The sequence below is a fragment of the Sciurus vulgaris genome (genome assembly GCF_902686455.1).
Source record: "Sciurus vulgaris genome assembly, chromosome: 4".
In the NCBI taxonomy this organism is placed as follows: domain Eukaryota; kingdom Metazoa; phylum Chordata; class Mammalia; order Rodentia; family Sciuridae; genus Sciurus; species Sciurus vulgaris.
In genome coordinates, this window is record NC_136464.1 from 35,685,153 (window position 1) to 35,699,783 (window position 14,631).

The 14,631-nt window shown below is 33.6% G+C and overlaps 1 protein-coding gene across 2 annotated transcripts in view; it reads right to left on the minus strand.

Moving 5' to 3' along the window:
- Nucleotides 1-14,631, minus strand: part of HELLS (helicase, lymphoid specific) — a 38,019-nt gene that overhangs the window by 13,495 nt on the left and 9,893 nt on the right. For both annotated transcript variants that reach the window (XM_079137873.1, XM_079137872.1), the window contains exons 5-12: nucleotides 13,438-13,474; nucleotides 13,281-13,345; nucleotides 10,825-10,866; nucleotides 9,749-9,976; nucleotides 9,299-9,481; nucleotides 8,647-8,790; nucleotides 5,793-5,989; nucleotides 3,769-3,865 (exon numbers count right to left, since the gene is read on the minus strand). In XM_079137873.1, coding sequence (XP_078993999.1) covers nucleotides 3,769-3,865; nucleotides 5,793-5,989; nucleotides 8,647-8,790; nucleotides 9,299-9,481; nucleotides 9,749-9,976; nucleotides 10,825-10,866; nucleotides 13,281-13,345; nucleotides 13,438-13,474 — 993 coding nt within the window. The remainder of the gene's footprint in view (nucleotides 1-3,768; nucleotides 3,866-5,792; nucleotides 5,990-8,646; nucleotides 8,791-9,298; nucleotides 9,482-9,748; nucleotides 9,977-10,824; nucleotides 10,867-13,280; nucleotides 13,346-13,437; nucleotides 13,475-14,631) is intronic.

Genomic DNA, 14,631 nt, shown 5'->3' on the forward strand with positions numbered 1-14,631 from the left:
AATGTTATGCTGTTTGGGGTCTTTAATGTGGGAAGGAACTAGGAACAAAGTTTAGAGAACTTTACAAAGAAAGTTAAAAAATTATATTTTTTAAGATACTATTAATTTCCTAATAGGTACATCAACATGTACAGTTCAATTTTTTAAAAAATATATTGAGGGGGCTGGGGACAGAGCTAAGTTGATAGAGTGCTTGCCTTGCAAGCACAAGGCCCTGGGTTCAATCCCCAGCACTGCAAAAAAAAAAAAAAAATTGAGGTCAGGCATGGTAGTGCATACCTGTAATTCCAATGACTCCGGAGGCTGAGGCAGGAGGACCACGAGTTCAAAGCCAACCTCAGCAATTTAGCAAGACCTGAGAAACTCAGGGAGACCCTATCTCTAAATAAAAAATATAAAAAAGGACTGGGGATGTGGTTCAGAGGTTAAGTGCCTCTGGGTTCAATCCCTGCTATGAAAAAAAAAAAAAGTACACTGAGTGGGACATAAATCTTAAAGTGAATAATACTAGATATACTAGACTTTGAAGAATTATATTTCTGTAAATGATATGAAATTTTTAAAGATTAATGATGAAAAGATCAGGTGAATACAGATTTTAAGAATTAAGAACTACAAATTAGAATTAAAAAAATTAAAGATTACAGATACAAATGAGAATTCCAACTCAAATTTTCAGATGAATGAATGAAAAGCAAACTGCAAGAGTTTGAATGTTTAAAGTTTTGACTTACAAAAAAATTACAAAAATCTAAGTATAACACTGTAAGAATTATGGTTCTTAAATCACAGACTTTATCTTAACAGCCTAGAGCCAAAGAATATGAAAAACACAAATATATTCAGCATCTTCTGTATAATTAAATTCAAAATGCAATGTAGATTCAGATTCAGGATGTGATTTTTGTTTTACATTTTGTACCCCTGCACTTTGAAAATATCTGTAAGTAAACATCTTTTAAGGGAGAGCTAACAAAGCCAGTGAGACATAAAAGCATAGGAAAAGATTACAGATTCTTATAGAATATACTGATAAACCAAGGAATACAAAGTTTGACTAAGAAAACATACAAGAGATTCAAAAACTATCTCCAACTAATCTGACTTTATGTTTAATAAAGACTTTTTCCCAGGTAATTCAATAAAACAGAATTAGGGGGCTGGGGAGATAGCTCAGTCAGTAGAGTGCTTGCCTTGTAAGCACAAGGCCCTGGGTTCGATCCCCAGCACCCAAAAAAAAAAAAAAAAACAAAAAACAATTAGGAATAAAGCATGAATTATATAAAGACAAACTTAAACAGTGTTACATAGAATTTTCTTAGCATTAGGGCTCTAAAAAATGCCATGACTCTTGATATATTATTGAATTCATATGATGGGTATATGAAATTCACTATCATAATCTTTATATTAAAGTAAATTTGAAGTTCTTTGCAATTACAAACTGTAATTCCAGTGACCCTCCTTATAAATAACCAAAAAATGTTCAGATGATGGATGACCATTTTTCAGGATATCTTTAAAAGTACTATTGCATTGGGAAGGCTTTTCACCTAGAGTCCTCTAAGATTCACTTAGTGCCAAATTCTATAAATTTTCACTGACTTGACTTTATAATTAAATTTCCTACAAAACTAGTATCAGAGCCTTACTTTGCTATCCTACTTGCTATGTCAAGCCAAAACACATCTCTTCCTTAAAATAATAAGTAATATTCCTCCAATGTTTCACACACTAGGAAACTTTACCTAAAAGCATTCACAACTATTAGCACACCAAAAATTTTTAAAACTTCACAAACACACACATACATAAAAACTTCATAAAACAAATTTACACACAAAAAAAATGTGGAAGGAAAAATATTTTCAATATATAGACCAATAACTTATTTTTAAGACAGTCTCCCTCAATTGCCCAAGCTGGCCTCAAACATGTGATCCTTCTATCTCAGCCTCCCAAAGAGCAGGGATTAGAGGCATGTACAACCACACCCATCTTAAAGGACTTCTAATCCTCAAAACTTGTGAGCAGAAAGTAAACACATTTCATTTTCCTCCAGAAAAATCTGCATATGATGTATTTATTATTTTTTAATTTTTTGCATACAATTTTTAAGAATACATGTGGTATATAAATTCTTTCTGGAAGGCAATTTGCCAACGTGCCAAAAGCCTTCATGTATAAACCTTCCTAGCAATCCTACTTGGAATTCTCAGGAAATAACCAGAAATAGGCAAAAAACAATATAGGTACTAGGACCTCATTTATAATAGAGAAAATTTTTCAAGTAATGAAATGTAGATATAATTAATTATAGAGGGATATGATAATGGGATAGTTAGCAGCTATTAAAATCTGATGGGAATATTATTCAGCCATAAAGAAGAATAAAATTATGGCATTTGCAGGGAAATGGAAGGAGTTGGAAAATATCATGCTAAGTGAAATAAGCCAATCCCAAAAAACCAAAGACCGAATGATTTCTCTGTCAAGTGGATAAGGATACATAATGGGCGGGCGGGGAGGATGCAGTGGCAGTAAGGCAAGAATGGAGGAAGGATGGATTGTGTAGAGGAAAATGAGAGGAGGGGTGGGGTCGGGGGAAGGAATGATAATAGAATGAGACAATCGTCACCCTACGTGCATGATGATTACACAGTGTGACTCTACTTCGTGTACAACCAGAGAAATGAAAAGTTGTACCCCATTTGTGTACAATGAATCAAAATAATAAAAAAAAAAATTAAAAATCTGATGAGAAAAGAAGAAAAAAATCTGATGGGTTAAGTCTACATTTACTGACAGAAAAAAAATTGGTAAAGAATAGTAAAGGGGCAATTTTATTAAAAAAAAAATCTCAAATAGAAAGCACATGTGTTTACAGAGAGTTTGGAGGGATATACAACACAATATAATTGTTACCATACAGTACCAGGAAATATGATTTTGAGAGCAATGATATTATTTTTACTTTCTATTTCTCTCATGAGCATGTATAAACTTTAAAATAAAAATTACAGAATTTGAATAGATTTGTCAAAACACAATTAAGAAACATTTCAGGACCACATTACTAGACCTTTGAAAGATTATATTGATCTAAAGATAGGTAGGACAGAAGAGAATGGAAGAGGACAGGATGGGAAAAAAGGTAGAAAAGTAAGGAGCAGGGGTAGAAAGGATGAAGTATTAAATGCAGGAAGCAGTAAGAAAAATGGATTAGAACCCAGGCAGCACCTACCTGTAATCCTAGCAACTAAGGAGGCTGAGGTAGGAAGATGGCAAATTTGAGGCCAGCCTCAGCACCTTAATAAGACCTTGTCTCAAAAAATGAAGGGATATGAAAAAAGGCAGCTAAGTGTGGTGACACACACCTGTAATCCCAGCAACTCGGGAGGTTGAGGCAAGTGGATCACAGGTTCCAGAGTAGCATGGGCAAGGTGATAAATCCCTGTCTCAAAATAATAAGGAAAAGGTAGGGTGGAGACTGGAGGTGTTACTCAATGGTACTTGTCTAGTATGTGAGAGCCCCTGGGTTCAATTCTCGGTACCATAAAGAAGTTTTAAAAAGGGAAAAATTAAGTTAAGCACTTGAGTTGTGCCATAAAACCAAGTGACCTCTGGGAGTAGAGAAAGGGCATAGAAACCAATTAAATTTGGGAAGATTAATTTTTTCCAGTCTCTACTACAAATGGTTAGATAGGTAATCTCTAGGATTCAGTATTTGAGTATGTACAGTAAGCAGAAAAAGAAAATAGTCAACACCTGGTGCAGCATATGCAATACATTCTGTTCTCTTTCTTTGGCTATAATGTCTTCAGCAGTTTCAGAAAGACTAGTAATGTCAAACCAAGACTCAAAGCTGGAAGAAAAAAATGATCATAAATTAACTTACCATTTGAATTCAATTATATCAATACATGCTTTACAATTTTGTATTTATTTGTATATTATCAAGCATGGATATTGTTGCACCAATCCCTTAGATGCAATTTTTTAATATAAAGAATACATCAGAACAACAAAAGAGACATTAGAACAACAGAGAGATTGTATTTTTTGAACCAACGATCAAGAACTCTGATTAGGCAGGAGGCCCAGAGTTCAATCTCTGGTACTGAAGAAAAAAATTAAAAAAGGGCTGGGGATGCATGTCAGTGATAGAATGTTTGCCTAGCATGTGAAGCACTGGGTTTGATTCCCAGTACTGCAAAATTAATTTAATTAAGAGCTATGATCCCAAAAGGAACATTTTTCCAATTTACAAATATGTTAACATAATCTTACAAAAGTTTAAAAATCAAATAAAGAGCCAGGCACAGTGGAGCATGCCTGTAATCCCAGGCCCTCAAGAGCCTGAGGCAGGAGTATCGCAAGTTTGAGGCCAGGCTCAGCAACTTAGTGAGACCCTGTCTCAAAATAAAAAGTATAAAGGCCTGAGGATGTGGCTGAGTGGTTAATTCCTCCTGGGTTAAATCCCCAGTAGCTTCCCCCCCCCCCCCCCCAAAAAAAAAAAAAAATCAAATAAAGATTAAGGTATATAGTTTTGTTTGTTTTTACAGTGCTAGGGATTAAACTGCTACGTAAGCACTAGCCCAAGGTGCGTAGTTTATAAAACATTCTGAACAGCTACAGATTAACAATAATGTCTAAAATCCATGGCCATATGGTTTATTTCTATGGGTATTTATCTGATCCATTTCAACAAATGTTCCAAGTTCAATGTACATATAACTTCATAATGATATCTACCACACATCTTTAGTTCCGCTCAATGTAAAAAAAATCATTAAAATGAGCAATTAAGTGTAAACATGCACATATTAATAACATTCTAAATAATAATATATTGTTAGTATATCCAATTTTGATTTTTTTCAGATTGCCTAAAGTATGATTTTAAAAATTTAAATTCTCAGTTTCTCAATGTTCCAACTCAGTAGCTCTGCATAGGATCTGGAAATTCTATCTTTTAATAAAAGTTCGCATAGTCATAATAATCAGCCTGACCTTGGACCAGAATTTGGTAATCAGATTGAGAATATATTCTCAAAATAAAACATTATTTCGTTTCCCCAAATGATACTATAAGTAAAAATCAATTCTTTTTGTCCTCATTCTGTTGTATTTCCATCTGAAATATTTTTGTCATTGTGTCTCCTCTTCCATTGAGTATACTTTTTCCAAAAACTTTTTTCTTTTATGATACCATCTAAAATTCAAATAAATTTCTACAATAAAATTGCTGGGTTGAAATCAGGAAACCCTGGTTTTGATTTTCACTCTGGTGCTAACCTAGTTATTGTTCTGTAACAAATTTATGACTAGGCTTTCTTATATGTGAGACAGGGAATATATTTAACCTCCTTATCTCCATGGGTTTTTGTAAAGATTTTGTTTTGTAAAGATTAAAAAAAAATCCATCTGAAACTGTTTTAGAAAGTTAAGACAAAAATATTTGTGTAAGGTAGTATTTTTAGTTTTCTTTAATCAATGCAAGTAAATTTTTTGTTTTGTTTGTTTTATAGTGCCTGGGAACAAACCCAGAGCCTCACAAGTGCTAAGCAAGTATAATACCCCAGTCCAATGCAAGTAAGTTTTAAATCATCTTTTATCTACTCTCAAATATTGTGTCAAAAATAGAATACAAAATACACACCACAAAGAACCTGACAAAGTAATCATTTAAGTTCAGCTACCTAGAAAGAAAGGAAATAATTTCAGCTAAGAGACAGATTTTTGAGGATTGAAAAAAAAACAGAAAACGGTTAAATAACTGGCTTACCTACCTTTTCAAGTCATCAAATACATCTGGCAACAAAAAGTTTAGCAATGACCAAAGTTCTGATAAATTGTTCTGTAAGGGAGTACCAGTCAAAAGAAGTTTGTTATCAGCATTGAACCGTTTTAATTCTCTGATCAGACGGCATTTCATATTCTTAATCCTGTGTCCTTCATCTACTATTAAGTATTTCCAATAACAATGCTAGAAAATGAATTGAGAAAAAAAATTAAAATAATGATCATACGTTTTTTTCTTAAAACAATTATAAAAATATAATTTTTCTAAGGACTGAGTATTTTATTTTTATCAAATGTCATTTTTATATTTGCTGAAATAATCATGTTTTCCTCTGATCCAGTAATGGGACAAATTAATAGATTCCTAAAACAAGTATGTTGTTGTATTCCTAGAATAAACTTCACTAGATCATGAACTAATACTTGAAGTTCACGTGTTAGTCTACATTCACTTTCTAGTCAAAGTAGTCTGTATCTTTTCTAATGTTTTACCAAGTTCTGCTATTGGATTCCTAAAAAATACTACATTCCTAAAAAACTTATCAAAACATTTCATATTAGTTCCCCTTGCTCAGAAATGTTAAACAGCATTAGAATGTTTAATCTGCAGGCCTACATCTGAAACTGATATTCTTTTTAAAAAATCTGACGATGTTCTTAATGTTTCTTAATTATTGATTTGCTGAGGTTTTCCCTTCCTTTTAGAATAAATTTTAGCAACTTATGTTATCACAGGAAGATATATATTTGTTTACATAAAGCTGTCATTAAAATTATTCTCTCATTTTTAGTACCTGTGCTTTCTCTTTTATCTTTATCAGACAAACTTAAATTTATCCAACTTATTGTAAAAAAAAGAAAATTCAATATTTCTGGAAATATAAATATCAAACTGCAAGTGTTAACATCCTTGAAAAATGAGACTGGCAAATGAGATAAAAGTATGAAATAAGGATCTTTTTTTGAATTTTTTTTATTTTTAAATATATTTTTAGGGCTGGGGATGTAGCTCAGTTGGTAGAGTGCTTACCTCGCAAACACAAGGCCCTGGGTTCAATTCCCAGCACCACACACACACACACACACACACACACACACACACACACACACACACAAATATATATATATATATATATGTATTTTTAGTCATGGATGGACACAGTGCCTTCATTTTATTTACATACATGTGGTGCTGAGGATCGAACCCAGTGCCTCACAAATGCTAGGCAAGCATTCTACTACTGAGCCACAACCCTAACCCTGAAATAAGGATCAAAAGATCCTGAATTTTATACAATATACTCCTAACAGAATTAAAAAATTATACTATTGTTACTCTTTGAATAAAATCACTTGAAAGGGAGTTATTTCTCCTACTAATATGGCAATCCTTAATCTCAAACTGCAAGATGTTGCCATGTAAAATATAGAACACCCTTTATAAATAAGTGAAAGAGAAAAATGAAAGAAACAAATGATGAGGTACCTGAAAAACTAATTAGTAAGCTCTGAAACTTCTCATGTAACTTATCAACAGGTGCTTCAGAACACCACTTTCATTTTACCCCTTGAACCAAAAATACTTGAAATGACTAACACTGGGTCAGTGAAAGGGAAAGTAGAAAGTCTAGACATTGGCAAATGAAACTGATAAGGAAGCTTAACTATTTCAGAGAGGGCTGGATAGGGAGAGGAAATTAATTAGAAAAGGTTTCATATTACATTATTGAGTAGAGAAAAAGAGTTACAAAAGAGAATGTATAGCATTCCCTAGGTATAAATCATACCTATAGATTATCAGTAGAATAGAAATAAAATTCTCAGGTAGAAATTCAGGTACTCTTATCTTTCTATACACCACTTTTTTCTACAAGCAGTTAACTTTAACTGTGCAGAAACAGTTTTGATTACATTTTAATGCTATGTATATTCATGAACTTTGTTAAACTGGTGAGCTAAGACTTCTGCAAATCACATTCCAAAGTTTGGCCCACACTTATAACATCTGAAAAATACTGTTCTTGATTATGCAACCATGATGCTCCATTTATGGCTTGAGATCATTCTGATTTTAAATGAGACCACTACTTAATTCCTATTTCATGCATGAAAAACCTAAAAAGATTCAACACAGCAAGAACATTACATGATCAGATAAGGAAAAGCAAAGCTTTTTGAAAAAAACAGTATGAAATAACTGGAACAGCAAAGAATTTTCTAACTGCATGGAAAAAACATGAACATTAGTAAGTTGCCAGGACATCAAGAGATATAGAAGTGGAAATATTACCCACAGAATAAAATAGTCTAAAATTAACTTGTCTTCAAATATTCTATTTTTATTTAATTAATTAAGACAAATTGAATTGATAAATTCCATACACTTAAAAAGTACGTCACAAATACTCAAAAAATACATGTCACAAACATCTTAGTATATTCAGATTATGTCTGCCTAACACACTTAAAGTGATATTAGGGCTGAGTTGTGGCTCAGTGGTAGAGCACTTGCCTGGCATATGTGAGGCATTGGGTTCGATTCTCAGCACCACATATGAATAAATAAATAAAATAAAGGTCCACTGACAACTAAAAACTAAATATTTATATATATTAAAAAATGATATTATGGCCACAGTTGAAAATGCTATAAGATCTAACTGTTAAAAAATACATTTCACACCAATCTTTAGTACAAGCCTCCAGTTTCTAAAGGAATATGAACAATACTGTTACTTCACCCAAAAATATCTAAACAAATAACACTGAACAGTGAGAAAATGGTATGAGTTAAGTAAAATATTCATGGATCATAAAGAAACCGATGAAGACCACCCGTACCTGTAATGCATTTCGGTCTCTCATGGCTATTTCAAATGATGTAATTACCACAGGATGAATCTGCAGCGTTCCTTTCCTTTTGTGAATATTCCTTACCAATTTTCGACGTTCTTCCTGGGTTCCATGATATAACATGGTCGGAATCTAAAAAGATTTTATATCAATTTAAAACAAAATATAAGTATCAAGTATTTGGAAAACATGAGTCATTTTCTGAGAGAAAAAAAATTTAGCTCTTTTTCTGTAATGAGATGAGTCAAACAATCTAACAAATCACAGAGTACCAAAGAAGAAAATGAGAAAACATGTTCTCCTCATTCGGTTAAGAATGTGAATAAGAGAACATGTATGTAGGAAATGCCGTAGGGAATGCCAAGTAAGAACAAAGAATTTTTTAAAAAATTCTACCTAGGTTTGTATAAGAGGAATCAAATATTCAATCTAGAGAACTCTTACAGGGACATTTTAGGCAAGATGCACAAGATTACCAGTACCAATACTTCTGTATAAAGAATGATATCATTCAGATTAAAAAAGTAAAATCAAATGCAATGCTTATACAGAAACCAATATTATTGTAGGAAAGCTATAATTCCTGCAACAAAACAACACATGTGAAATAATATATTTAACATAAGGAAACATATCTTACTTCTGGTGTAAACCTTTTGAATTCAGCCATCCAGTTAGGAAGTGTAGACAAAGGGCCACAAACAAGAAAAGGTCCAGGTACTCCTCTCTGAATCATCAATGCAATTGTAGCAATGCACTGAACGGTCTTGCCCAATCCCATTTCATCTGCTAAAATGCCATTAATTCCATTTTCCCAAAGCATCTAGACAGCAGAATACACACTGTATTTAAAATCTGATAAAAACATCTACTGAATTAGCAATGGTTTATTTCTTCTTTTTTAAAAGCATACTCATAAAATTTTGAAAATTAAAAAAAATAAAAATATAAAAAAAGCATACTCACTGTCAATTATGATACGACTGACATTTTAATGCCATAAATTACAATAACACTTGTGGGATGTCCTTTATCAAAGTCATTAAAAAGTGTTGGAATTCTAAATATATTAAAAATGACAACTCATTACCCTAAGCCATTCCATGCCTTCTACTTGGTACCATCGCATCACTCCTCCTGTGAAGTACTTTGGTTGCTGAAAGGGTACTGGCTGTCCATTACACTTCCGAACTGGGTCAAAAAAGAATTTAGCATTCTGCCTAACAGTTTGAGACAATCTATCTTTAATTATACTATTTGAATCTTTATTTTTCTGAAGATCTTCTACACAGAGATTAGCAGAGGAAGAACTTTGATCCTGCAATGAAAAAAGTTTAATTTTAAGTTTGACATAAATGCTGCTATATTCCCCACTTTGTGTATCCAAAAACATTATCAAAAATCTACCTATTCCTAAATCATCAGGTAAGAACAAAGACCATATGTATAGTAAAAATCCAGACACTTCCATTCCCATACAAATGGAAAACCATTAGAAAATAAAATCAAACTTTTTTTCTTTTGTACTTGTAGATGGACAGAATGCCTTTATTTTTACATGGTGCTAAAGATTGAATACAGTGCCTCACATATGCCAGGCAAGTGCTCTGCCACTGAGTTACAGCCCCAGCCCAACATCAAACTATTTTTTTTTGGTACTAGGAATTAAACTCAGGGGCACTTGACCACTAAGCCATATCCCCAGTCCTGTTTTGTATATTTAGAGACAGGGTCTCACTGAGTTGCTTAGTGTGTCGCTTTTGCTGAGGCTGGCTTTGAACTCAGGATCCTCCTGCCTCAGCCTCCCGAGCTGCTGGGATTATAGGAGTGAGCCATGGCACCTGGCTAACATCAAACTTTTTTGAAAATAATCTTTACAGATTAGAACTACCAACAGTCATATACTTTTGATGAGACCTTGAGAAGTGTAACCCTCTTACAAACTCCTATATTGTGCTAACCAATTTATTAAAAACTTTACTTTGGGCCAGGCACAGTGGCACAAGCCTGTAATCCTAACAGCTCAGAAGGGTGAGGCAAGAGGATTGCAAGTTCAAAGGCAGCCTCAGCAAAAGCGACACACTAAGAAAGAAAAAAAGAATGTGGGATGGGGTAGTGATAGGAAGCGAAGACTCCAACATTTAATTTTTATTATGGGCATCTTACCTCATTCTCCTTTTTATTTTTTTTAGCCACAGACAGTATTTCCTAGAATATAGAAAAACCAAAAACAAATTAGTAATGTACAAGGTACACTTATTTATTTAACATTTATTCTGTGCTAGCTTTATGCAGATAAGGCACTCAAGGTAATTAAAATAGAGAATCTCCAACAGGTGGTCCTTCACAATTAAGCCTTAAACTCATTTTTTCACTCAGATCTCTCAATTCTCAATTGTCAACATTTTTAAAAACTGGGATTTTCTACCTTTTTTTCCCCTAACATAGAGACTAAGTACAATTTCACACATATCAACTATCTTCTAGTCAGCAAATGACAACCTGTAGACCAACTCTAGCTATTACTATAAATTAAATTATTAAATTATTATAGCCTATTACTATAAATACAGTTTAGATGAGCCTAATGTGGCAGGACATGCCTATAATCCCAACCACTCTGGAGGCCAAGGAGAGGGATCACAAGTTTGAGGCCAACCTCACCAACTTTGCAAGACCCTGTCTCAAAAAATAAAAATAAATAAATAATTAATTAATTAAAGATTGGGGATATGGCTCAGAAGTAAAACACTCTTGGTAAACCAATACTTTTTTTGGGGGTAGTACCAGGGATTGAACTCAGGGGCACTCGACCACTGAGCCACATCCCCAGACCTATTTTGTATTTTATTTAAAGACAGGGTCTCACTGAGTTGCTTAGTGCCTCACTTTTGCTGAGGCTGGCTTTGAACTCACAATCCTCCTGCCTCAGACCCCCAAGCCACTTGAGGAATGCACCACCGTGCCCGGTCCCAATACCTTTTAAGTGCCTTTAAAACAATTTTTGTGAGCTGAAACAAAGTTAGGTTCATTTGTTTAGTTTGCCTATGGCTGTTTTCAGAATATAATAGCAGAGTTAACCACAAAACTATTCAAAAGCTGAAAATATTATCTTGCTATTTACAGAAAAAGTTCATGAAATCCTACCCCAACCCACTTTGGGCATTTCTGTGGACAGACATCTGAGTTTACAAGACTAGTTAAAAATCAAGGACAAATAGTCTGAAAATACAGAAGAAACTTCTAATTTTGAACAGTTGTCATGTATTATCTACCAGACAACATACGAATGCCACCTGGTGACTCACAGAGCATTATGTTACACCAAATTATTTTAAAAAGTCATCATGAGGGCTGGGGAAATAGCTCAGCTGATAGAGTGCTTGCCTTGCAAACACAAAGCCCTGAGTTCGATTCCTAGTACTGAAAAAAAAAAAAAAAAAAAAAAAAAACGAAAAAAGTCATCATGAGGCTTAATCATTAAAGGCAGGGTACATTTCAAAGAGAAGAGTATGAGAAGAACATGCACCAAAGACACAGGGAATGAAATATCTTCAAGAAACTTTAAGCAAATATCAAATTTAAGATGCACAGGAGTAAAAGAGTATGACACAGAAAGTGGGAGACACACATAAACACATGTATATGTGTGTGTGTATTCCTACTATAATGCTCAAAGAAGAGTTGTCCTTTAGATAAACTGAGCCTTTTTGAAGAGTAATCTAGGAAAGAATTAAAACACATAAACACCATCTATGACGTATTCTTATTATAAATCAAACAAACTTTTTGACCTAACTCTCAGTTCACAGGAAACACAAGGGGTACAGAAATTATGAGGATGCAATAAGCAAAATCCAGAATATGGGAAATCATATAAAATAAATTACTTCTTTTTATCTCAAATTTTAAAAAAATAAAAAAGATTAGCTGGGGATGTAGCTTAGAGGTAGAGCACTTGCCTACATATGCAAGGTCATAGGTTCAATTTCCAGAACTAGTAAACAAATAAGCAAAAACAAAAAAAGAATTTGCGACTGAAAAAAAATGAAAAAAGTCAACAGAGCAAGGAGCAGTGGAGTACACCTGTAATTCCAGTGGCTTAGGAGGCTCAGAAAGGAGGATGGCAAATTCAAAGCCAGTCTCAAGGAACTTAGTGAGGCCCTAAGCAACTCAGCAAGACCTTGTCTCAAAATAAATAAGAGAGCTGGGGATGTGGCTCAGTGGTTAAGCATCCCTAGGTTCAATACCCAGTACAAAAAAAAAAAAAAAGCAAGTAGCCAGCAGAGTGACACATGCTTCCAATCTTAGTTAGGAGGCTAAAACGGGGATCGCAAGTTCAAGGCCAGGCTGGGCTGCTAGGCTAGACCTGCTCAAAATAAAGTAAGAAGGGTAAGGGATATAGCTTAGAGGTAGTGGAGCTTACATATCCTGCATTTAGTGTTAAGATTTTTAAAATACTCTAAATATCAACCAACTTCTTTACATAAACACCTGAAAGCAATGGAATAGTTAAAGCAAACTCAAAAGCTAACTAACAATAATTCTTATAGCTTTAAACTGGTTCAAAACCTACAAGTTTTATTCAACATGGAATAGCTTCCTCCTCCTTTTATTTTTACCTCTTTTGACATGACCTCTGAAATATTATATGATTCATCTTCTCTTCCTCTTTTCTTTTTCATGGCTATAAAAAAATCATTTAAAATAACATGATTTTTATAGGAATTAAAACAATTACAAACACATATTCTTCCAAACTAGAATGAGGAAATTTACCTGGATTCTCTCCGCTTCCACCAACTGAATTTTTACCCTACAAAACAAGGATTTAGACTATTACTTTTACTAAGGACCTTTATGGTATTACATGTTAAAAGTCAATGATTAACTTCGGAGAAATGGTTCTTGCAGTTGAACACCATCCACAATTATTCACTACTATTACTTATCTACATGTAACCTTTTCTTCATTTCCCTACCATAACTTTTTCATGATCATATCTCTGTTTCCTCCCAACTGTTGTACTCCACTCATTCTTTTTCCCACTTAAGAAGATAAAATACTTCATCAGGAATAGATGAACATGGGCTGGAGTTGTGGCTCAGTGGTAGAGCAGTTGCCTCGTATATTTGAGGCACTGGGTTTGATTCTCAGCACCGCATATAAATAAATGAATGAAAGGTCTGTCAACAACTAAAAAAAAAAAAAGATGAACATATATAAGAAATCGAAATAAAATTTTAAACGTGCAAGACGAAAAAGATACCAAAAACGAGCAATGAGAGCAGACAGAACCTAATGGTTGGTGCCTTTAGGAAAAAATGAGGGGTGTTGGGGGCAACAACAAAACTCTGGTATAGAAAATGAGCTAACACAAGGTGAAGGATGTATTAAAATTAATGGGTAAGAGAGTGGGGAATAAATGGCTCAGTCAGTAAAATAATCCTATATGTTCTACAGAAACCAAAGATGCAATTCCGTAATCAATAATGAGTCAAATATCAGTTCTGAATAACTGGATTTGTTACAAAAGAATCTGCAAAATTATTTATCAGGTACTTGAACATCACCACTAAAGAGCCTAAGACTCAAATAAATAGACTTAAAGACATCCTACCTATTTGGCCTAGTAGCATTTTCATATTTCCTAATAAAGACAGTATAGAATCTAAGACTGAACTCTGAAACTAATCTGGGGTTCAAATCCCAGCACTACTGTTTATTAGATTATGTGATTTCAGCAAATTATACAACTGTCATTGCAGCAGTTATGTTTTAATAGTCTCTAGGAAAATAATAATGGTTCCTGGGAAAAATACAAGTTTTAAGTTCCTATAAAACACTGCTTACAACATTTTCATCAATGATTCAATGTATGTTTAATGTTTTTGTTTAAAGATACTTGATTATATATGTAGACACAGGGCCAATAGCACTATAACTCATGTTACTTAACAGACTATTGTCTC